Source organism: Aythya fuligula, chromosome 1, assembly GCF_009819795.1.
Source record: "Aythya fuligula isolate bAytFul2 chromosome 1, bAytFul2.pri, whole genome shotgun sequence".
Lineage (NCBI taxonomy): Eukaryota > Metazoa > Chordata > Aves > Anseriformes > Anatidae > Aythya > Aythya fuligula.
In genome coordinates, this window is record NC_045559.1 from 1287436 (window position 1) to 1310564 (window position 23129).

General features: G+C 52.6%; 1 protein-coding gene across 1 annotated transcript in view; it reads left to right on the forward strand.

The window, feature by feature from the left end:
- Nucleotides 1-23129, forward strand: part of AHCYL2 (adenosylhomocysteinase like 2) — a 61349-nt gene that overhangs the window by 35830 nt on the left and 2390 nt on the right. Inside the window, exons 2-16 of the mRNA XM_032201223.1 lie at nt 380-488; nt 5748-5891; nt 6603-6703; nt 7496-7598; nt 8557-8651; nt 11349-11455; nt 12690-12806; nt 15640-15703; nt 16750-16838; nt 17976-18046; nt 19552-19646; nt 20226-20324; nt 20714-20782; nt 20858-20936; nt 22161-22281. Coding sequence (XP_032057114.1) covers nt 380-488; nt 5748-5891; nt 6603-6703; nt 7496-7598; nt 8557-8651; nt 11349-11455; nt 12690-12806; nt 15640-15703; nt 16750-16838; nt 17976-18046; nt 19552-19646; nt 20226-20324; nt 20714-20782; nt 20858-20936; nt 22161-22281 — 1463 coding nt within the window. The remainder of the gene's footprint in view (nt 1-379; nt 489-5747; nt 5892-6602; nt 6704-7495; nt 7599-8556; nt 8652-11348; nt 11456-12689; nt 12807-15639; nt 15704-16749; nt 16839-17975; nt 18047-19551; nt 19647-20225; nt 20325-20713; nt 20783-20857; nt 20937-22160; nt 22282-23129) is intronic.

Consider the following 23129-nt stretch of genomic DNA (forward strand, 5'->3'; position numbering starts at 1 on the left):
TTTTTGGGGTGTTTTTGGTTTTGTCCCATGTATTTTGCACAGCAAACTTGGACCGGTCGCTACAAGAGAGGTGGCGAGCGGGGTCGGTGCCAGTCCTGCAGGTGCTGGATGGCCCCTGCGAGAGCTTTGGTACTTGGTCTGTGCGTACTGGGGATGGAAACCTTCCAGTATGGGTGTGGAAAGGCTAAAGGAGGTGATTTAAGTGTCACTGAGGTTAAACACAGCCGAGGCAGCATGCCCTCTGCGCCCAGACACCCGCAGTTGCAGGCCACCCGTAGCCAAGAAGGTGCCACCTCGAGGCTCGGGGTGCTCCTCATCCTCCTGTCTCGGCCCCTTGGCTTTTTCCCTCGGACTTACCCGGCCCTTTTTCTTTCCACAGATCCAGTTTGCCGACCAAAAGCAGGAATTCAACAAGCGCCCGACGAAGATCGGCCGCCGCTCGCTGTCCCGCTCCATCTCGCAGTCGTCCACCGACAGCTACAGCTCAGGTGGGTGCCACCTCCCCCTGGCATCACAGGAGGTGCCCGCAGCAGCCCCACGACCCCCAGCTCCCCCCTTGTAGTTGGTGGGGAAGCACGGGCAGGGGGTTGTTGCTTTTTTTCCAAAGTCAAAAATGAAGAAAATCGAGTCGGAACCTCGCTTTGTCTGGGCTGAGTTTTGTCTCCCTGTGCAGGGACGCGCGGCTCTGCTTCCCCCCTGCGTGCTCCTTTGAAATTGGCACGGTAAAGTCCTGCTTGCTCCTTCAGAGGTGCTTGAGTTGTTTTTTTTGGAGCACATTTTGCTGAAGATTAATTACCTGAGCAGTTTATGGAGGCTTCTTAAACCCAGCAAGAGTTGGAGCCCCCCGAAAATCAGACCAACTTCGTTGTGCGCCCATTCACATTCAGTATTTAGAGCTGATGCCAAAAAGGCAGCACAACTGAAAACAAATTGCTGGAAATTGGTGGTTTTCCTTAAAGGACAGAGGGCAGCACTGGGGGAAGCCAACTAAAACTTGACTTGGAGGCTTAGCAGGCAAGGTGGGGCTGCCCTGCACCTCGCAAGCAGGCTCCAGCCTCAATTTTTTCAGCAAATAATTCACCCTGAGTGGCCTCGGGGTGCTGGGAAGATTCGGTGCCACCTTCCCCCCTGAGTCTGGGAGCGGGGAGAGCTCGCTGGGGATGCTCTCGGGACAGGGCCACCGGGATCCTCGGTGCTTTAGAGGGAACACTGCCTGCTGCCTGCAACGGGGCAGCTCCTGAAACTGCTGCAGGAGGGATCAGGACCACTACAGAAGGGATTGGGATCCAATTCCCCATCCCCCAGGGAGCTGTACTGCCCCTGATCCCCTCCTGCTCCCAGCCCCTGGCTCGTACCACAGCAGATATTGAAGCAACCAGGTCTGCAAAGAGTGAAGATACAAGTAAGTTGAAACCAGCAGAAGGAGGTGGTGCTCTCCTGGTCCCTCTGCAATTTTCAGGCTTTTCTGGTAAAAAATCACCATCCCACCGGCGTGGCAGCACGAGCTCTCGGCCCTTGCAGAGCTCTGGCTCTGTGCCGTGGGGAACGAGGAGGGTTCGTGGGGAGGCTCCAGCACAATCCCTCGTTTTCATTCTCTCTGTTCGGGCATTGAGCCTCCTGGCTGGCTGCTGCAGAAAGATTTTGGGCACAGGGGGACAGCCAAAGGCACGAGGTTGAACCAGAGCAGGCGTGAGCCTCTCTCCATCCCCCCCAACTCCAGTTGAGCTCCTACTCACCTCCAGTGCTCAACACCAGGAGTTGCAACTCCTGGAGGCCCTGATCTCACCCCAGACACACCAGGACTCTCCTTTTTGCCTCCTTTCCCAGTTTGTGGATCAGGTCCTCTCCGTGCTGCCCCGAGGAGCCCCCTCGGGGGGGAATTTCGCCTTCCCCTCTGCTCTGCGCTGGCGTTAATGATTAGACTGCCCTAACACGGCTCTGCAATCACTATAATGTTTGTACGGGTTTTACAACCCCATTGGATGTCTAATCAGCAGGGTATACTGGGCGTGACTCATTTTTAAAGACTAAGAGGCTAATTAACCTGGCTAATGTTTCACGCTTGCGCCCGACTCGCAGCTGGAGGAACGGGGAGCACCTTGGGGGAATTCTCCTCCACCCCTTGCACCGAGCGCTTCCAGCTCAAAGCATCAGCACCAGCAATTAGTGAATAGGTGAAAACATTATATTTTCTTCCTAATGAAAGCTGCTAGGCTGGCAGCTGAGAGGGGAGATTTCTGTTCCCAGGACAGCTGCAGGATGGACAGGAAAATCCCACTCGTGTCTCTCTCCGAGCAGCAGCACCAAGCGGGTGCCCCAGGGATGGGTAAGGGCTGGAAACGAGACTTGTGGGGAGCAGAGAGAGCGGATGAGGTCCGAAGGTTTGGAGGGCTCAGTGTTTGAAGCAGCTGTGCCTGCTGTGGTGGCCACGTGGGAAGAAAACAGCATCCCGAGGCTGCTGCAGGGCGCGAAGCACGGAAACGCCGATGAGTTGAGCTGGCCTGAGTCTTGGGGTTGGAAGTGGAAGCCCCTTGTTACCCCTGCCATGAGCTGCTGTGCTCCGTAGCACTTCATTTAGAGCGTGCAGTCTCTCCCACCGGGGAAGTTAATTGTTTTCCTTGCCTTTTGGGAACAGGTAGAAGTGCTGCGTGTGCTGATGTGCTATCAGCCAGCACGCCCGATGAGCCCAGTCCAGGCCACACGTGAAATAATTCATTAAATGAAGACCTCTCCCCTGCTGCTGCTCAGAAGTAACACAACGTGAGCATTATTTTCTGCTCTCCTGTTCTCGGTGTGCCCAAGGACGGGCTGCTCGGCACCTATTGCAAGCCAGGGAGCTCACGAGGGCGGCTTTGGAGTCGCAAACCCAGTGGCAAATCCCCTACGTTCCCGTAACTTCTTCCCCTTTCTGCAAAAATCAGAGAATTTACATCTGCTGGGACGAAGATTTGGGGATCAGCTGGGTAACAGCAGCCCCCGTGCCTGGAACGGCGACGCACGCAGCGCCGCGCGTTACGCACCGCGGGCACCCAAATGAGATCAGGGCAGTAATGCCTCTAATTAAAGGCGATGGACTTCCCCCTCGTGCTGTTTCATAACTTCAGAAAGGCTGTGCAGAAAAACAAGGCTTGCCTCTCAGCTCTGAATTTAGGCTCAGACCCAATCTTTGCTGGTTTAGGACACCGGCTGAGGTGCCTCCTTTATTCCCCCCCGGGTGTTTTGTCACCGGATAACAGCACCCAAGATGCTCACGGCGTTCTCGTTGAAATAATACGATTTAATTAAAAAGCTGCTTGGCTCTCTGGAGTGCCAACCCCAGTTCGGAAGCTTCCATTAATCAACTTCTGGGTAATTTGGGGTGAAATCTGGGAGTTTGACCATCCTACCAGTTCCTTGGGTGCTTCCAGATTTCAGGCACTAGGAATCCTTTCTGTCATGTGCATTTGGCAGGAAAGCCAGAGCAATATTTACTGTTCTGTACCCGTGTGCTCTCACACTGCACCAACATTATTAGTCTAATTAGTCTAATTATCACAGCGATGCTCCTGTATCACACGTATTTAGCAGTAAAGACCCACCTGCATCTGAAAATCCGGCTGCCATCTAGGCAAGCTCTTTCTTTATAAAAATTGCTTGCACAAAACTTGCTTGCACAAACCTTGCTTTCAGCCCCAAAACGCCGAGCTCTGATTTTAAAGCCCCCCCCCGCCACACAGATTAGCTGTCTTCAAGGAAGCAATCCTCCTTGAACTAATTAATCCTGCCGGAGCCCTCGATGTAAGATGTTCTATTACAGAACTCATTTTTTTTGTTAAAAATCCCAGCTTCCAGCCCCTTCCAGCTGCCGTGGGGTGCGCAGGCGGCTCGAGGAGCCTGTGGCCATCCCCGGGGCTGGCTCGTTTCCCCCCCCCATTCGCTTCCCACTGCGGGCAGGCAGAGAAATTCCAGCAATGTGTAATTCTTCCTGGTAAGCAGATCAGACCCAGGCAGGGCTCGGGGAGCCTGGCACGCCGACAGTGGCAGCTCTAAGCTCGTGCCTGGCGGTCCTTGGGGTTTTTTCTGCCCTCCATGGACCGAGCACGGTCAGCTCCGGGGTGCTGCCGGCACGACGAACCCATGGCCGGGCTGGTGGATGAGTTTCAAGCCTTGCTTTGGATCTTCTGCCCTGCAGATGCCAGCAAAGCCACCAGGAGCTGGCAGTGCACACCTTCACATGGTTTTTATCATTATAGATATGTATCCAGAGGTCTGGGTGCTTCCATAAAGCCGTGGCTGCTCAGGAGCATGGCACGACCATGGGCTCAGCCACAGCGCTCGCCTTGTGGCACGATGCAAGAAGCTCTCTCCCTGCTGCCACCCTGTTCCTCTGGCAGAATTTAAGCACGGAATTGGGACAGAAAGTGGGAAATGCACATCGTTTGCCAGCAGTGCGTGATCATTTGGGGAGCTCTTTTTTTTAAAAGTGGCTCGGAAAGCACACGGGGATGGTGTGCCTGCTCCAACGAGTTTCAGCTCCAAAAGGAGCTAAACGAAATGATTCTGCAAGAAAGGAACTCCTCGGATGGAGTTTGTTCTACCAGTGGCACAAGCTCCCCTGTGGGTTCTTGCACGAGGCTTGGGGACAGTCCCCTGGGGACACACAGACCGTTTTGGGGCCAGGTCCTGTTCGTTTGGCCCCGTGCCGAACGGTGCCACAACACCCCCTGAGCTGGGAAGTTAAAGACCTCGAGTAAAACTTCAGGGCAGATTCGTGAGGACCAGGGGATGAGCTCCTGTGTGTGGACGAGCCTCTTGAGTTGGGTCCTAAGGAGCAGCCCCTGCCACGAGGAGGAAGAGGAGGAGGAGGAAGAGGTGGCAGTGGGGAGCTCAGCAGGACTGAGGGCCCCATTTTCCAGGTGCTTTGTGTCCAGGATGGAAGAGGAGGGATGCTTCAGGTCCTCACGCGTTGCTCTGACTGCTGATGCCACTCCTAGGAGGTGCAAGAGGTCTGCTCTTCGTCGGGGGGGGATATTTGGAGGGTGACACGGCACAAATGGTCCCTTTGGCTGGCTCTGATAAGCTCAAAGCACAAGTTCATCTCCAGGCAGATAGATGAAGGCTGATGTTGGACTCCCTGCCCCTTTTGCCTCCTTTTCATCAAATTCAACGAGCCCACCTCCGTGTGGCCACTTTGGGTGGTTTTGGATTCGGTAAGGTTTGTCCTGCGGATTTCAGGGTTTCTTTTTCTGCAAAAACTTGATTCCAGGGACGGGGAATGCCACCCTGACGGACCGATAATTAGGGAGCAGCCTCTGCCGTGCCGTCGTCCAAAACGCAGCAGGGTCTGGCACCCGAAATTACACCTCTGGGCGGTTTGGGAAGTACTTCAAACATTCGTAGGCATGGATGCTGGCTGTCTTAGAGCCAGGAAGGGATAAAATTTGGGGAAGAGAGGCTGCAGAGGAGCTGGCAAAACCCACAGATGAGCACGTGGAGGGCTCAGGCAGTGCTTGAGTAATTAGCTCTGGTGTGGTGTTGAAGCAGAGGTAGATGAGCAAAAGGAAGTCACTGTAGGTAAAGGCTGAGTGGGGAGAAATAAATGGGCATTATAAAAAGAAGGGGGGATCCCAGGAGAGGCTGGAGGGAGCTGGGACATCCCCATGGAGAAGCACATCCATGGATGGGCGCAGCAGGTCCCCTCCGCTGGAGGTACCGTGGTTTTCAGGGAGCATCTTCAGCCTCTGACCTCCCTCCTTGTCTTCCTCCAGCTGCCTCCTACACAGACAGCTCGGACGACGAGACCTCCCCCCGCGACAAGCAGCAGAAGAACTCCAAAGGCAGCAGCGATTTCTGCGTGAAAAACATCAAGCAGGCGGAGTTCGGGCGCCGAGAGATCGAAATTGCTGAGCAAGGTAAAGGGGACGGGCACTTCCACAAGGCTCCTGGCTCTCTTGGGCTGTTTGTGCAGCTTTTCCTTCCCCCAAACCCTCCTCTTGCAAGGCTGGGTTATTTCCTGACACCATTCCTATTTGAAAGAGAGAACCTTTATGGGATTTTGTGGAGTTACACGGCATAACCATGGCGCTCCTACCAGCTGATTATGTACAGTCCAGTGTATTTTGTTAAAAGCAGTGGAAAAGATGAAACCCATCGTCTAAATTATCCAGCAGGTGACTTTGGTTTAGCGTGGTCGTCTCCAAAAGTCTGTCCCAGAGGCAGTGCAGCTCTCAGGTGGCTGGAGGGGCCGCGGGTCCCGAGTCCTCCTCTGTCTGAAGCTGGTTTTCCTCCGGCCTCGCTCGGCGTTTGCAGGTTGAACTTTGGAAAATATGATTATCCTGCATCCTAAATAGCTGGAAAAAAAAAACAAAAAACAAACAAACCTCACAGGGTGTTGGATTCTTTTCAGCTGTGTCATCACTGCTTTGGGTGCCTCCGTTCAAGTCTTTTGCTCTTTTTGAAGCTGTCGCAGCCGTACAGCTTCGTAAGGGCCCTGGAGATCTGGAAGAGATCTCCAAGAGATCTCCTGGAGATCTGGAGAGCTGGAAGTGCTGCTGGCAGTTTCTTACGTGCTCGCCCGTCTGTGCTTTGGGTTGATGGACCTCTTGTCATTTTTTGCCTTTCAGAAATGCCTGCGCTGATGGCTTTGAGGAAGAGAGCTCAGGGAGAGAAGCCGCTGGCTGGGGCCAAGATCGTGGGCTGCACGCACATCACAGCACAGACGGCCGTAAGATCCCCTCAATCAGCTCTGATCTTTTTTTCCCCCCTGATGTTTCAGCGTGGGACTATTTAAATGCCATAGCAGGGGGCTGCTACGTGCTGTGACCGCCTGTTCCAGCGGAGAGAGTAGGAAATATTCGTGCCCTGCAGCCTGATCCTCCCTCTGCCTAGTTCTGGGCAAAGACAGCCCTCTGCCAGCAGGGTTTTTAGGCAGGAATTCTTCCCTTTTTGTCCTCTAAAACAGACCCCAGGAGGATAATACGGAGGTGTGGTCTCTGAGTCAGCAGAGCAGTGCCTTACACCGAGTGAGAATGGCCAATTTTGTGGCTGTTTCTGGATAAACAGAGCCTGTCCTTAAAGGCGGTGCAATGCGGGAATCGATGAGGCTCTGCTGCGAGTAATGATCACTAAGAAAATCAAATTATCTCCATCATGTACGCAGGACAAAATGGCAATTAGTAATTAGTGCAGTTTTGCAACTCAAGACCCGTGGTTTCTCCTCCAAACGGGACAGGAGCGCTTTCTCCTGCCTGCCTTTGGGACTTCGCGGAGAGAAACCTAATAATACACGTTGAAGTTCTGATTTGCTTCATTCGTTTTTGATCGTAGAACAAAGATTTGCAAAATTCACTTTCTGTATAACTCTCCAACTGCTGCCGTGCTGCTTAAAGCAGCTGCAGGTACCCTCCAGAAATCTTCCCAAGCAAAAGTCAGAAGGAAGTGGACACTTTGGCTTTGTGCAAGGCCACGTTACGGTTTGCCTTGCCTTTCTGATATTTTTTTTTTGATTTTATTCCAGGTCCTGATGGAGACCCTGGGTGCTCTGGGTGCCCAGTGCCGATGGGCTGCGTGCAACATTTACTCCACTCTCAACGAAGTGGCTGCTGCCCTCGCCGAGAGCGGTAGGGAGCCTCCCCCTCTTCGTTCATTCTGGTTTTAAAAAGGTTTCTTACTCTCCCATCATGTTTAGTTCATTTACATTCTCTTACAGTGTTTTTTTTTCCCCTCTTTTAAATTGTTTTCTCGTTAGAATAACACCAGGGGAGAGTGAAATCTCCCCGGTGTGTTTCTCTCCATCTGTGAGAGCACGGTGAGTGCAGTTCCTGGTAAGCTGCACACATCAGCCCGTAATGGTTCACCAGGAGTGCTGCACTTTTCTGGTTTCTAAGCTTACCAGTGTAAACTGCCAGCTTGAATTAGTCTGATGGAGTGGGAAACTTGTAGAGCTGAGCAAAGAAGGGATATATCAGGCTGCAGACTGTAACAATCTGGAGAAGAAATGGCTTTAATCACAGAGATTTGCTTTTTTCCCCTATTAAAGCAGTGAAAGGAGCTATAAGCAAGACAAGATCGATCCCTCCCACTGGTCCAAACACCTCAGCCAGTGTCTGGAGTACAAAAGGAGGTAGTACAGGTGATGATGATGATGATGATGCACGGTATCAGCCATCAGAGCTACGTGAGCCTAAAAGTGACTTTGCTAAGAGAAACCATGCTCGATTGCAGCTCTACGAAGATAGGGAATTCTTACGTTTGAGTCACAACTTTGGCTAAAAGGGGCGAGAGAGGACTTTCTGGGGACACGATTCACAAAGCAGAAGCAGCTGACGCTGCTGCTCCCCTGGGAGATGCCTCAGCTCAAATCCTGCTCCACCTGGGTGGGGCTGTGGGAGCCAGGAGACCCGGAGGAAGCCAAACTGCAGCTTGCCTCTTACCAGGTCTTCCTCAAACAGAAATCGTTCATGGGCCAGAATGAGCTTGAATAACTTCCTAAGCCTTTAGGAAGGGTAAAGCTGCCTCCTGGCTCCCTGGGATGTGCTCAGGCCGAGGTGGTAGCACCCATCTCCCTCTCTGTGGCAGGCTTCCCCGTCTTCGCCTGGAAGGGAGAATCCGAGGACGACTTCTGGTGGTGCATCGATCGCTGCGTCAACGTGGAGGGCTGGCAGCCCAACATGGTGAGAGCTGGCTCGGATCTGGAGGGCTCTCAGGAGGGCTCAGGGCTGCTCCGCATTGCCTCTTGAATTTAGACCCGACTGCCTGGTGCTCAGGCAGCAATTAGCCCCAGAGGGCGTTCCAATTAACTGGTCTGTGCAATCAGACCTGCTGCTGCAGCTGCAGGCCTGGGTGGTGCTGCCCAGTGAAGTTTTATTGGACTATTCTCTAAATAAGCACAAATACATTTGTTGCAGGGCATTTAGTTTGGTTTCGGGGTAGTTTGCCACGGTTTAAACCAAAATGATTGAATCCAGCCAGTAAAAACTGACTGCAGGTAAGGATGTCGTGGAGAGGCACTGCATCCATTTTGCCGTCTGGTTAAACTCACAGCCTTGGTTGAGGGGCTTTCCCTTACCTAGGTCTTTATTTTAAAACCCAAACTGGAATTTGTGGGATTTCTGCACCTTGCTCTTACTGCACGGACACAAACATCCCTGGTTCATCCTGCCCTCGTTTCTGGGGAGAACGGAGAACCCTGAGCTAGGTGAGCGGAATAATTTCCAGCAGCCAAGTCGCTGCTTTCATCCCGACAGGCTTTTAGCCCTGTAGCTTGTGATCTACTTCAGTCAAACAGTAATTAAAGGAGGGAAATAAGCACGTGTCCACGTTGTTTGTTGGCTCCTTTGAGGGGTTTTTGTCCCTCCCAGTCTGCTGCTGTTCACTTCTGGGCTGCCACCGTGAAAAAGAAGCGTGAACATCAGTCCACCCCCAAGCTAGGAGTCTAGACGTGGCACTGCCTTTTTCTTCTTTTTTTTTTTTTTGAGGGATAATTTCCCATCAGAAGCGTCAGCAGCTGACAAAGTAAACCTTTCACAACGTGCTTCTGGCACGCTTGCTTTCCTAGCATCTGCTCAGAGCTCTCGGCTCTGCACCGTGTCTCCAGCACTCGGTGTTTTCTGACCTGTTTCTGCACAAAAAAAACACTGCTGGGGGGCACCCAGGGCCCTGGGTCTAGAGCTGCTGGCAGCTTCTCAGAAGGCACGTCGTGTCTCCCAGTCCAAAAATCTCAAGATTTGATGTTTGGGCTCCTGCAAGGTCCACGAGAAGAATTAAAGTCCCAACACCACCTCCAAAGAAAGACCCTCTGAGTTTTCTGATGCTCGGTCTGAACAGGAATGGCTCTTTTTTTTTTTCCTTTTTTCCCTGAAAAATATAAAATCTGTAGGGCTGAGGGCTTGGCTCAGCATCAGCTGAGCTGGGAACAGGCTGCTGCCCCCGACCATGCACCCCTGCCATCTTTCAGCCGTAATTCTCCGTTGTTTTCAGCCCTGTGGTCCAGCTGATCCTGGCTAATTTTAATCAGCTTGGTTTTTGGGGGGGGATCAGCTGCGTGGAATCCATGGCTGTGATGACAAGGCTGGGAAGGGGACGGCGGGGGAATAAAATATCCTTCACCCCTCAAACAAATAAGGACTTTTTTTCCCAGAAAAAGAGGTGCTTGGGGAAAATTAAGGTGAAAGCAGGGAGGTGCAGAAGAAACCCCCGGCCCCCACGATTCCCTGAGCGTTTTAGAAAGAGGATTATGCTCCCTGTTAAATGGGGATTAATGAAATGAAGACGTCCTGGGGGCTGGGCTGCTGAATTCCCAGCCCTGCATGGCCCAGGGGAGCTTCTCAGCCTGCTCAGCGCTCGGCTGCCTCGGTTTCCCAGCCTTTAGGTGGGAGGTAAATCTGGGAATTCCCCCAAAATTGAACAGAATTGGTGCTTTCCAATCATTTTGGATGAGCAGCAGCTGCCTGCAGCGTTCATATTTGTTCATATTTTGGTGCAAGGTCCTGCAGCTCCGTTAGGGGGACGAAGGCTGGGAAGCAAGGAGATTGCTCCCTGCTTCTTCTGGAGTCGGGGTCCTCCCAATTCCCACCTTTCCGTGGCTCTGCTGGGGACCCCGTGAGCCACCAGAGGCCACCGAGGTGCAGAGGACTCAGGGAAGAGCACATGTGTAGGTTTTTTTTTTTACCAAGGCAGGTTTTCACAGGGCTCCTTTCCTCATCTTCAACACCTTTATTAGGGCAGGAAGCCTCTGGCTTTGTCCCCTGCCCTTCAGCATGTCAGGAGGAGGAGGTGGGTGGCTCAGGGCACTGGGGACCCGATGAAGAACAGGTTTGCACCTCGGAGGCTGAGGTTTGAAGCCTGAGAAAACGAACAGCGACCCAAAACTGTTGTCTGAGCGCAGGTCAGTATTATTTTTTTCTCTAAATGGGGGTCTTTGGACCCGAGGATCTCTTGAGGTCCCTTCCAGCCCCTACAATCCGTGATTTGGTGATTTTGAACGCGCTGTTTCACGGTGCAACCACATGTCAGTTGGCATCAGTGCCTCCACTTCATCCTCCTGCCTCCACCGTGAGCAGGCCCGCTGGAAATCTGATGGCTGCGTGTGGTTTGAAGGCTTCTCTGCTCCTGGAAATGGGGAAAAGGAGCTCTCCCAGCTTCTTTTTGCGTTTCCCCTGGTCTCCTGATAACCCCCAAGGTCTGCAGCACTCCTGCTCGGGGTTATCAAACAGAGCAGTCCCACCTGAGCTGTCGGGACAGTGTCTGATGCCAAAACTTGGGTTTGATGAGGAACAATTTGGGCTCACGATTTATCCCGTGTGCCTTTTTGGGGTCAGCAAGCCTTCTGGCTCCTCGGGGCGGTGACTTTGTGGTTGCCTTCCTTGCAGATCCTGGATGACGGAGGCGACCTCACGCACTGGATTTACAAGAAATACCCCAACATGTTCAAGAAGATCAAGGGCATCGTGGAGGAGAGCGTGACCGGCGTGCACAGGTAACGGGCCAGGAGCACAGGGACGAGCAGACAAAGCCCCTACAGCCTCGGGGCACCGGGAACAAACCAACCCAAGCTGCTCAGTGCCACAGGCTGAATGTCAAGCCTCCGAAAATGTGCTCTGTGGCTTTCCTTCAGCGTGGGAGGTGACTTGCGAGCAGGGTTGGTCCGACCACGGGTGACAGAAAACAGGGGAGCGAGGAGAAGAGCAGCAGGCTCTGCTTTTGGCTTTATTTTTGCCCTAAGTGGGGCTCGGCTGCGGCTGTTGGAAGTGGCTGAGAGCTCGGAGAGAGGTGCAGGCAGCCCTCAAAAGAGGGAAATGAAATACCCGAAACGAGGAAGCGACCGATTTGGGTTTGTAGCCAGCGGGGTCAAGAAAAGGACCTGGAGACGTTTTTAGCGCTGGGAATCATTCCTGATTTGGGTAAAAGAGGTGTGCAAGAGCAAAACTGCGTTAAAAAAGGTTCCTTGCGTTCTCGTGCTGGGATCAAGGCTGAGTCCTGATGATGTGTGCGTGCTGAGAGCGTGTGCCCTGCCTTGGGGGGAGCTTCTGGGTGTAGAAATGGGTGTAGAAATCACAGAATCGGGGAAACACAGAATCACAGAACGGTTTGGGTTGGAAGGGACCTCACAGCCCATCTAATTCCAGCCCCTGCCATGGGCACAACGCCTCCCACCAGCCCCAGCTGGTTCTCCTCCCCAGGGTCTGGAGCAGGGGGATGAATTTCAAGCCCTCTTTGCAGCAATAGTTCATTTGCATTTCAGTTCATTTGCATTTCAGTTCATTTGCATTTCAGTTCATTTGTAGTGGGTTTGCTGGAGGTGCAGCTGGCTCTGCTCGCTCCCACTGCTCTTGGCTGGCTGCACGTGGCCGTGAACATCACCCTTCCGTGGCCACCTCTGTTTTACTCGGAGCTGGAAGAAGCCGAGGAATTAGAGGAGTTCCCATCACGTTATCTGAAGCAGGATTTGGGAGTTTCATCCTTTTGAGGACATCAGAGGGAGGTCGTAACATCAGCAGCCCTGGGGCAGGCAGAGTTCAGAGCACCTTCTGTTTGACATCTTCATGAAATGCCTCTTGCCTGGCCATGAGACATTTCAGGAGGGATAGGAAGCAGGGATAAAAACGCCTTTGGAAGGAAGGATGCTCCCTCCTCCTGAAATGAGGAAAGGGAAATTAGCGAAGGGAAATATTTTTCCACTGATCCTCCGTTTCTTCTCCTATTTCTGGCAGGCTGTACCAGTTGTCTAAAGCCGGGAAGCTCTGCGTGCCAGCCATGAACGTCAACGACTCGGTCACGAAGCAGAAATTTGACAACCTGTACTGCTGCAGGGAGTCCATCCTGGACGGGTACGAGCCCGCGGGGTCGGGGTGGGGATGGTGAATCCTGGGGGCTGCTCCACAGGACGGGGTCCCTGTGCCTGTCCTGCCTGCTGGTTTAGAGCATTTTTGATCAAATGATGTTTTGAAGGAAATCAAAGACTCTTTCTTACCTCTGGTCCATCCTATTTGAGTTATAAATGGGAATGTGCAAGGCTCTGGAGTCAGTAGCGGTCCCTCTAACAGTCAGAAGGTGCCAGGAGTGTAGGAGAACGATCCCGCAGCAAAACATTGAGCAGTTTGAAAACTTCCATTTTTTTGAAAGCCTGATTTATTTATTTATTAGCCCAGCTACGTTCTGGATGGGATGCATCACTTCAATTCTGCCCCTGCTCTTCTTTTTGGGACAGGCAGCTCTGTTCCTTTCCTCTGACGTCTGGGAGACGTACCAAATGTTTTCTGAGCCCTAGTGATGTGCAGCACTCCTGAAAAAGCTTTTGGTGCCCCTGGGGAGCTCACCAGGCCTTGTGCTCTCAGGGTGCTGCCCTTCCTTGTGTGTCTCACGTGCATTTTCCCTTCCCAGTGAGCATGGCTTCAGCTCTGCAGCATCTCCCGTGCGAGGGCTTCAGCAGCAGAGTGGCTGGAGCACTCATCCCTTCCCCTTTTCCCATGCAGTGTCAGGATGAAACCTTTCTGTTTCTGCATCACACAACTGCTGCATCACGTTTCTGCCTTCCTAGTCTCCTTTTCTTCACCCTCTCCTGTGCATAGACAACAAGCCAAGAGAAAGAAAAGAGAAGAGGCTGTGGAAGACAGAGAATTTATCCCGTAGCAGTTACGTGCCCGTAGCCTCGACGCAATTCTGAGGTTGTGTCCTTCAGCTGGGCGAAATAAGGAGGTGCAGAAGGTGGGACCGACAGGGCTGGTGAAGGCTTTGTCCTCCTCTCCCACCTGGCTCCTTCTAAGGAGTATTCTAAGGCTGCTGCTCTTGAGATGCAGTGCAAAATGCTTGAAGTTGTGAGCTAGGGAGGGTGTAAATCGCAGTGTAAATCCCACTTTCCTTCTCTTTTTCTGTATTTTTATGGAATTGAGTGCCCCTATCCCCACTGCCAAAGTTTGCCAAAGCCAGGTGAGGTTAGGACGAGAATTATTCCTGCAGTTTGGATGGGTGGACTATTTTTTTTTTTGGATCCAGTGCTCCCAGCAGCCAGGTAAGCCCAGCAGCTAGGACAGAATTGACTTTGCAGCCCCGTGCTGCTGCTGAGGTGGAGAAAAGCTCGCTGCTCCATGCCAGGCAGCTGCAGTACAGCGGAGGAACCCTCGGGGAAGTGTTCTCCATGAAGGCTGCCTCTTTCAAGAGACACATTGCTTCGTGTTGATAACTCGGCGTGGTTTAATTGACCTGCCTGCAGTCACTGGCTCCTTGCTTAAGTCAGAATGTCTCCTCCTGCTCTGTCAGCCTCGTGCTCATCACAAAACCCACTCCACCACCTCTTTCCTAAATCTAACAATAATTTATGGGGTGTTTAGTGGAGTGCCTCATCCATCATCTCAGCTTAGGAGCTGCTTTCCTGGTCGTGGTCATCCTGAGCAGGAGGAGCGAGGAGGGCTCGTGTTCGGGCACCTGCGTGTCCCGATGCTTTGAAACGTGTGTAAGTGCCACAGGAGCTCGTGCACCACCAAATACTCCCCTGGCTGACCCACTGCACTCAAAAGATTTCTTCCTCACGTTTGTGTTGTCCTAAAAGACCACATTTTGGGCTCAAGTCAGCCACGCTGGGCACAGGAGCCAGACCGTGGCGCTGCAAGCAGCAAGCGGCATCCTACTCTTCCTGCCCTCAAATCTCAGAAAATTCAACCAAAATCTCCCAAATTGGTGCAGTCTGCGAGGTGGAGCAGCATACAGGATCGTACCCAAGGGGCAACACATCACTGACCAAAGCAATATGGGGAAAAGATCCCGATGAAGTCAATCCCATAATCAAATCCCTTTCCCTCTGCGTTATGGCTCCGGGGTCCCCGGCTGTGGCTCAGCCACCTGGAGAAGGGTTGCCCCAAAATTTGAGGGTCTGGGGACTTTAAAATTCTTTAGCCTTGTGTTCACGTGCTGTCGGTGGATAAAAAAAAAAGGTTGAAATCCTTAAATAAGCTTTTTCATCGTGTTGGCTTCGGTCGTGGTGGGCGCTGGGCTCCCTGGGGAGAAAGGTTGGGATTTGAGGTGCTCCGGGCCAGGCACCTGAACGGGGCCAAGGGAGAGCTGAGCACAGGCCCTATTAAATCTGCCGGGGTCGTCGCCTAAGTTCTCCTGGAAGAGGAAGGGAATTTCACCTTCCCTGCACTGCTAACCTATTTCTGTGTGCTAAAAATAGCCCGCGATGTAGGGCACTCTTCGGGGGGAACCAGGAGGAAACGGAGTGGAAGGGAGAGCTTTATTTATAGAAAGCGCTGCGATTCTGGCCATAAATTACTGCTCGTCTGCTCCTCCTCTAGCTGTTCCTGCGAGGTGCTTTGGCTCTGAGAAAATGGAGAAAAAAAAACTAAAGTGTTTCTGGAAAGATTTTAAGAGATTTCCGGAGCACCACCGAACCCAAGCCCCAAATCCTTCCTCCTGGTGTCAGCTCCTCACTGGCAGCTCCCACCGTCCCCAGAGGGAAAAGTCCCTTTGGAGGGACCCTGCAGGTCCCTTCCCTGCACCCAAATCTCAGCGGGGCCTCGCTGGGTCCGGGTGGAGGGCACAGCTCCTGCTGGGGGCAGCGACGTGATCCCCAGGAGCAGAGTGAGGTCTTGGTGCTGCCCTTCCCATCATGGCCAGGTGGAAGGGGTCTTACTTCAGGTCTTTAACTCCTTTTTCCTTTTTCCCCAGCCTTAAGAGGACAACAGACATGATGTTTGGAGGGAAGCAGGTCGTGGTGTGTGGCTACGGGGAGGTAAGGGCTTCGTGCACACCGCGTCCCGCGGAACCGGGGCGCCCTCTGCACAGCTTCACCCCGCGGGGCTCTGCTGTCCCCTCTGACTTCCCCCTGCTGGGAACAGCCCTGTCCTGGCAAAAATGAAGGTTTTTGTTTCATGACATCCAGTCCTTGGTATTAAACATAGCAAATCTGAATCGTAAAGCATGAAATAAGCTGAATATCTTTAATTACCAAAGCACTCAGAGGCGGCGTTCTGCGGGCGCGCTGCGCAGCTGCAGCGTTGCGCACAGAAGGCTGCTCCAAAAAAAGATAAATTAATCTTTTTAAATGAATTTACTGGTGTGCTTTCACCCCCACAAGGAGGAATCCTCACTGGAGGTGAAACTGGGATATTCCCCCCGGGGAGTCCTTGCAGGGACCAGTTAACACCAGTTCCGGGGGGGCTCTTTTATCCAAAAAAAGCTGAAATTGGGCATTTTCCTCCCTTCGTTTGAGATGAGCCATGGAGAAACCCTTTGGAGCTGTGGCCGATCCAAGGATTGCCCGTTCCCCCGAGGCTTTGGGATGCCAAAGCAAGCACATTTGGGGGAAATCTGGGTCCTTCAGCCATAGCACCAAGTTCCCCAGTAACCCCAGAGACTAAACCCTTAAGCCTCCTCACCAGAGCAAAGGTTGTGAGAGACTCTTAAACTTTCTCCGAGCTAAGTGTAATCTCCTCTTATCCTTCTTCCTGGCCACGAGGATGTTTTGGGGGACAAAAGAGCTCTCGGGGACCAAGACGAGTGCCCCTTTCTTATTTTTAGTGCCTTTTCTGGCCGAGCTGGCACCTGACTCAGCTCCTAGATTGCTCCAAATTTTGTGCATCGGGGAATTTTGTGCATCCAGGAGCCGTGTGCGTGCAGCCGGAGCTGGCACAGGGCTCGCAGTGGCTCTGTCCCTTCCCCTTGGGCTGCAGAGGAGGTGCCCAGCGCCTGAAGGGCAGCGTTTGGGATTTCCTTGGGGAAGGGCGGTGATGCTGCGGAGAGATTTTGGTGTTTTATTTCTGCTTTTTTCCCCCCCAGGTAGGGAAGGGCTGCTGCGCGGCGCTGAAGGCCATGGGCTCCATCGTGTACGTGACCGAGATCGATCCCATCTGCGCCCTGCAGGCCTGGTAAGCCCTCACACCACACCCAGCTTCCTCTTTGGGCTCTTTTTTTCAGGAAAAACGTGCCCAGAAACCCCTCAGCCACGATGCTCCCCTGGCAGGGGGCTGGTGAGAGGCTTCTCAGCGCACTCAGGGGGCCCTCAGCTCCCTCCTGCAGCCAGGAGAAGGCTCCTGTGCTCAGCATCACCCCATTTTTTTTAGCATCCCGTTTACCAACTTGCATCACTTTATCCCACGGTGGGAGCATGAGCCCCGAGTAATTAGCGGCATTAATCAACTGGTGGATCAGCCTGCGTGCTTTGTGGCCCCCCTGAGTTTGCAGGAGCTCCACGGGGGCACCTGAGCTGCATCCAGCACCCTCTGAGCCACATCCAGCACCCGCTGCCCCCTCCCAAGGGTTTCCGAAGGTTTTCAAAGGGAGTTTGCAGTGGGGAGGACAGCAACCGGGACGTCCTGAGAGATCCAGCAGGAAAAAAAAAAGGAAAAAAAGAAAAAAAAAACAAACAACACTTTTTTTTTTTTATAGTAACTGTGATTTTGCAGCTTGTGAGAGTCACAGAAATAAACTCCCGGGAGGACTGTCAAAAAAAAGTCCTAAAAAATCCTGCCCTGGTTATCAGCTGTGCTGAACACACCTTTCTCGGCCAAGTTTGGGCTGACTTGCTGAGTGCTCAGCACTTCTGAAGATCACGTCGGTGCCTAAATGGAGATTTGTGAAGTTAATGAGAGACATCTGTGGGTTTGGGGCAGCTCATTTTTATTTTGTACGACGATCTAAATCCGTATCAGGAAGGATTCTTGCAGCAGGAGGGTTTATCTGCACGCTCTGGATGTGCTTTGCAGGAGCAGCAGCTCTAAAAAAAAAGCTGTCTCAAGCCAAAACTGAGATTTTTGGATGCAGAGGCCTTGGGAGAAAACGTGAAACCCCCAAAAACACTTTTCAGATGTCACTTCTTGCACAACAGACCCTAATTCCAGAAGCAATCCCAATAGCTTGGGGTACGTGCGTGTCCCTGCATCGCAGTTTGCAGCCTCTGGCATCGGTTAAAACAAGTATCTTGGGAGTCACTTGAATTGTGTTTTTTTTTCTATTTTTGGCTCATTTTTGCTGCTTCTCACACCTGGTGTTTTTTCCCCTCCCAGCATGGACGGGTTCCGGCTCGTGAAACTCAACGAAGTCATCAGGCAGGTCGACATCGTCATCACCTGCACGGGTACGCGGGGCCGGGGTTGGGCGGGCGGGTCCCCGAATTTCGGGTCCGTCATTTTCCAAAGGAAAGGGCAAAAACGTGGGAAAAGTCTTCGGTGAGGTACCCCTGCCCGTGGCAGTACGGGAACGGGCTCCTCACGTCACTCCTGCTTTTGAATTTCATGCCTATTTATTACCAATATTACCATTTGTTACTGATATCGCCATTTATTATTGATATTGTCATTTATTATTGATATTGTCATTTTTATTGATACTGTCATTTATTATTGATATTGCCATTTATCAGTGATAATTGCCATTTCTGACTGATATTGCCATTTATCATGGATTTTGCCACTTACGACCAATATAGCCATTTCTGACCAATATTGCCATTTATGACCGATACTGCCATTTATGACCAATATTGGCATTTCTGACTGATATTGCCATTTATTACCAATATTGCCATTTTTCATGGATATTGTCATTTCTGACCAATATTGCCATTTATTACCAATATTGCCATTTCTGACTGATACTGCCATTTATTACCAATATTGCCATTTTTCATGGATTTTGCCATTTCTGACCAATATTGTAATTTCTGACCAATATTGTTTTTATTTATTACCAGTATTGCCATTTATTACCAATATTGCCATTTATGACCAATACCGCCATTTATTACCAATATTGCCATTTCTGACTGATACTGCCATTTATCACCGATATTGCCATTTATCACCGATATTGCCATTTATCACCGATATTGCCATTTATCATGAATGTTGCCATTTCTGAACAATATTGCCATTTATTACCAATACTGCTATTTCTGACCGATATTGCCATTTATTACCAATAATGCCATTTATGACCGATACTGCCATTTATCATGGATTTTGCCACTTATGACCAATATAGCCATTTCTGACCAATATTGCCATTTCTGACCGATACTGCCATTTCTTACCAATATTGCCATTTCTGACTGATATTGCCATTTCTGACTGATATTGCCATTTATTACCAATATTGCCATTTTTCATGGATTTTGCCATTTCTGACCAATATTGTCATTTATTACCAGTATTGCCATTTATTACCAATACCGCCATTTCTGACCAATATTGCCATTTCTGACTGATACTGCCATTTTTCATGGATATTGCCATTTCTGACCAATATTGCCATTTCTGACTGATATTGCCATTTATGACCGATATTGCCATTTATCATGGATTTTGCCATTTCTGACCAATATTGTCATTTATTACCAATATTGTCATTTCTGACCAATATTGCCATTTACTACCAATACTGCCATTTCTGACCAATATTGTGATTTTTGACCAGTACTACCATTTCTAACCGATACTGCCATTTCTGACCAATATCACCATTTCTTCCCAATATTGCCATTTCTGACCGATATCACCATTTCTTCCCAATATTGCCATTTCTGACCGATATCACCGTTTCTTCCCAATATTGCCATTTCTGACCGACGTTGCTGCCTCGCAGGCAACAAGAACGTGGTGACCAGGGAGCACCTGGACCGGATGAAGAACAGCTGCATCGTCTGCAACATGGGGCACTCCAACACGGAGATCGACGTGGTGAGTGCGGGGTGAGGGTGCTGCTTTCGGGGCCCTCTGCCCCCACTGTCTGCCCCGTGCCCCTTTAGGACCCCGAGAAGAGTTGAAACAATCCCACAGCAGCCTCATCCCTTCCCCTTGAGAGGCAGTGGATCCCCTTCTCCATCCAGTGCCTCTCCCTCTGTGCTGCACCGAAATCTGCTCATCTGTGCTTAGAATGGGGCAGAAAACCAGGGGAGCCTTGTCTGAAGGGAATTGCTTTGCCAAAGCTCCACTTTTAGGGCCATTTTCTGTGCAGCATTCTCCCCACCTTGCTGGGAAGAAGTGACCGTGGCCGTGCGTGGTTCAGCTGGTGACCCTAAATCCTTCTCAGCCAGAAGAGCTCAAAAAAACCCCGTTGTCGCTGGAGCACCCTAACCATAAAAAAAAAAAACATTTTCAGGTTATGATTCATAAAGGTTTCATGGGGCTGGGACTGCCACCGGGCCCAAAGGAAACTATCATGATGTCGGCGAGTTGCTTCCTCTTTTCCTTCCTCTTCTGCAGCTTCTCTTTTCTGCCCCCTGCCCTGGGTTTAACTGTTGTAACGCCGTGTTTCAGGCAAGCCTGCGCACACCGGAGCTGACCTGGGAGAGGGTGAGGTCCCAGGTGGACCACGTTATCTGGCCAGACGGGAAAAGAATAGTCCTGCTGGCGGAGGTGAGTGGCACGCAGAGGGACTGCAGCCTGCCCTCAGCCTGGGGAGGGAGAAAAGCAGGGCTGGGACCAAAACGCTTCCAGAAATCACCTCCTGGGGCTCAGCACTCTGCTAGAAGGGGTTGGTTTCACCCTGATTTGGCTGAGGGTGCAGAAAAGCTCCTCTGTTTTTCCATATTTTTCCCCAGCAGCGTCCCCCCCCCCAGGGTATTTCATCTCATTTTCCCTTCTGGGTCGTTTTACCGAGTTACGGGGACGATCAATCCCGTGGGGTTCGAGCACACGGATACACGTTGCTTCATCCCAAAAGGGAGGCACTTCACCTTCTGTAGGGAGGGCTGCAGGCTGCTGTTGGCACCAGGCACAGATAACAGCGGGTTTTTGCTCCCCAGGGCCGCCTGCTGAACCTGAGCTGCTCCACCGTCCCCACCTTCGTGCTCTCCATCACTGCCACCACGCAGGTGAGCGGGGTTCGGGGCCGCGGCTCGCTCCGTGCCGGGCTGTGGTTGCTCACCAAAAAATCTTCTCCCCCGCAGGCTCTGGCTTTGATAGAGCTCTACAACGCTCCCGAGGGCCGCTACAAGCAAGACGTCTACTTGCTGCCGAAGAAGATGGGTAAAGCTCCCTTCCTCTTTCATTTCTTCTTCCAAACGAGACCCAACAGATGGGAGGCTCTGGGCTGGCAGCAGCGAGGCATCACAGCCCCCCGGGCTCTCCTCTTCACCTCCCTGCCCAGCTCGGGGGCTTCCAGCAAGCTCCTCCTGCTGGGTCCTGGCTCTTTTTGGGGCTGGATGCGTTATTTCCCTGCCCCACCTGGGGGAAGCAGGCTGCCACACGCTTGGCTCACGCCCAGTGCTGATTCAGGAGATTTTCGGGCATGTTTTCTGCCCGTGGAGCTACGTGAGGACACGTGGTCCCTGCCAGCAGCTCTGCCAGCAGGACCCCACCGAGCACACAGCTATACAAACCCCGCTTTTGCTGCAGAACCGGTCTTTTTTGGCTTAATTGTGTTTTTTTGGGGGGACCGGGTGCAGCTTGTCCCTAGCTTGGGTAGAAGTTAGGTGTCACCTGCCTCGGCAGGGCATCCAGGCAGTGGGAAAGCCTGCTGTGTTCACCCTCATCATGGTCCAGCTCGTGGGGAACCACAGCTCTCGTTTCAAAATCAAACCCCAGCCTCACGGTAGCGCATCTGCTGCTTGCTCAGAGGCGCCGGGGCTGAGTTTGGGCACCTCAACTTGACTCCTCCAGTCCCAGATTTGAACGTGGCAGCCTCCCAAAATACAGCTCGCTGTGGCGCCAGCACGCTCACCCCCTCAGTCTCCGAAAATCCCAGCACTGATAAGACACCGAGCTCTGTCCAGAGAGCAGCGGGCTCCCTTCGCTGTGCCCAAGGTCAAGGGGAAAAGAGCTTCTGCCCTGGGGCAGGGAGCGAGCAGCTCGCCCGAAAGGTTTGGGGTTTATTCAGTAGGGGAAAAGCCAGGCTGTAATGTGGGGGGGTTTCCAGATGCAGCCATGGGTGCTGGGACACGGGAGGACCTGCTGCCACGTCCCAAAGGCTCGGATCCCGAGTGGGGTAAGGACCACGCTCCTACCAGGGCTTGGGGACCCAGCAGAGGCCAGGACTGGGACCACAGCGTACTGCAACCTCCGGGGGGCTGCAGGGAGCTGGGTTTTTCACCCTTTGTGCTCCCCTTTCACCCTTTGTGCTCCCCTTTCACCCTTTGTGCTCCCCTTTCACCCTTTACCCTGCCCCTTTCGCCCTTCGCGCTTTCGATAGCAGCCGGGCTGCGCTTTCCGCTCCCCCCCTCACTAATTTCCCGAGGCTTGGAATCGTTTCAGACGAATACGTGGCGAGTCTCCACCTCCCGACCTTCGACGCACACCTGACAGAGCTCACGGACGAGCAAGCCAAGTACCTGGGGCTGAACAAGAACGGGCCCTTCAAACCCAACTACTACAGGTGCCGCTCGCTCCGGCCGCAGCGAGCTTTTGGGACTGGGTTGGGACCGCGGCGTCTGAACGAGAAAGGGGGGGGACAACGGGATTAAGGATTTCATCCCGTTTAATTTAAGGGCGTGGGCTTTCTGGTAAATCCCCTTACGGGACGGGGACAGCGTGATTTGAGCCGACACGAGGTGCTCATCAGGACCTGAGCCCCTGGTGTCTGGCGGCAGCTGTCACCCGGCCGGGGCGAAACTCAGCTCAGCTCAGCGCAGTGCCCTCGGCCAACTCCGATAGCAGCTTTATTTATAAAACCTGACGAGCACGGGCTGGCACAGGGCAGAGTTTGAGCTCGCTGGCAAGCCTGGGCTGGCCCACAGCAAAATAATCATTTTCCACCCGAGCCCCTTCTCCTTCCAGGCTCCAAATTCGGAGGGGGCTGTGGCCGACGAGGCAGCTCACGTTCTGCCGTGACAGCTTTGCACACACACACAAACCAGCCCAGGGGGCTGGAGCCCTGATGTTTTGGGGCAGGAAAAGGCATTTTCTTGGCACAGCAGCGGGCGTTCAGGTCCGCAGTGCCCACGGGAGAGCAGTGCTGTACCGAGGCACTCCACTTCTTGGGGTTTTGCGCGTTTTGCCAGATCCCGAGCGTTTTTCCTGCCCCGTGCTGTGTACAAACAAACCCTCAGTGCTGCGTCCTGCCTCGCCAGGAGCTCCCCACGGGATTTGCCTTTGCCCTGCTCCAGGGCCGTGCTGCAGCCCTGACCCTGTGGGCAGCAGCGGGTGGCACGGTGCCCGTGCCCCGTGCCGCGGGGCCGGGGCGTGCGCAACAGCTGCAGCCACAGAAACCCAAGCTGCCAGCAC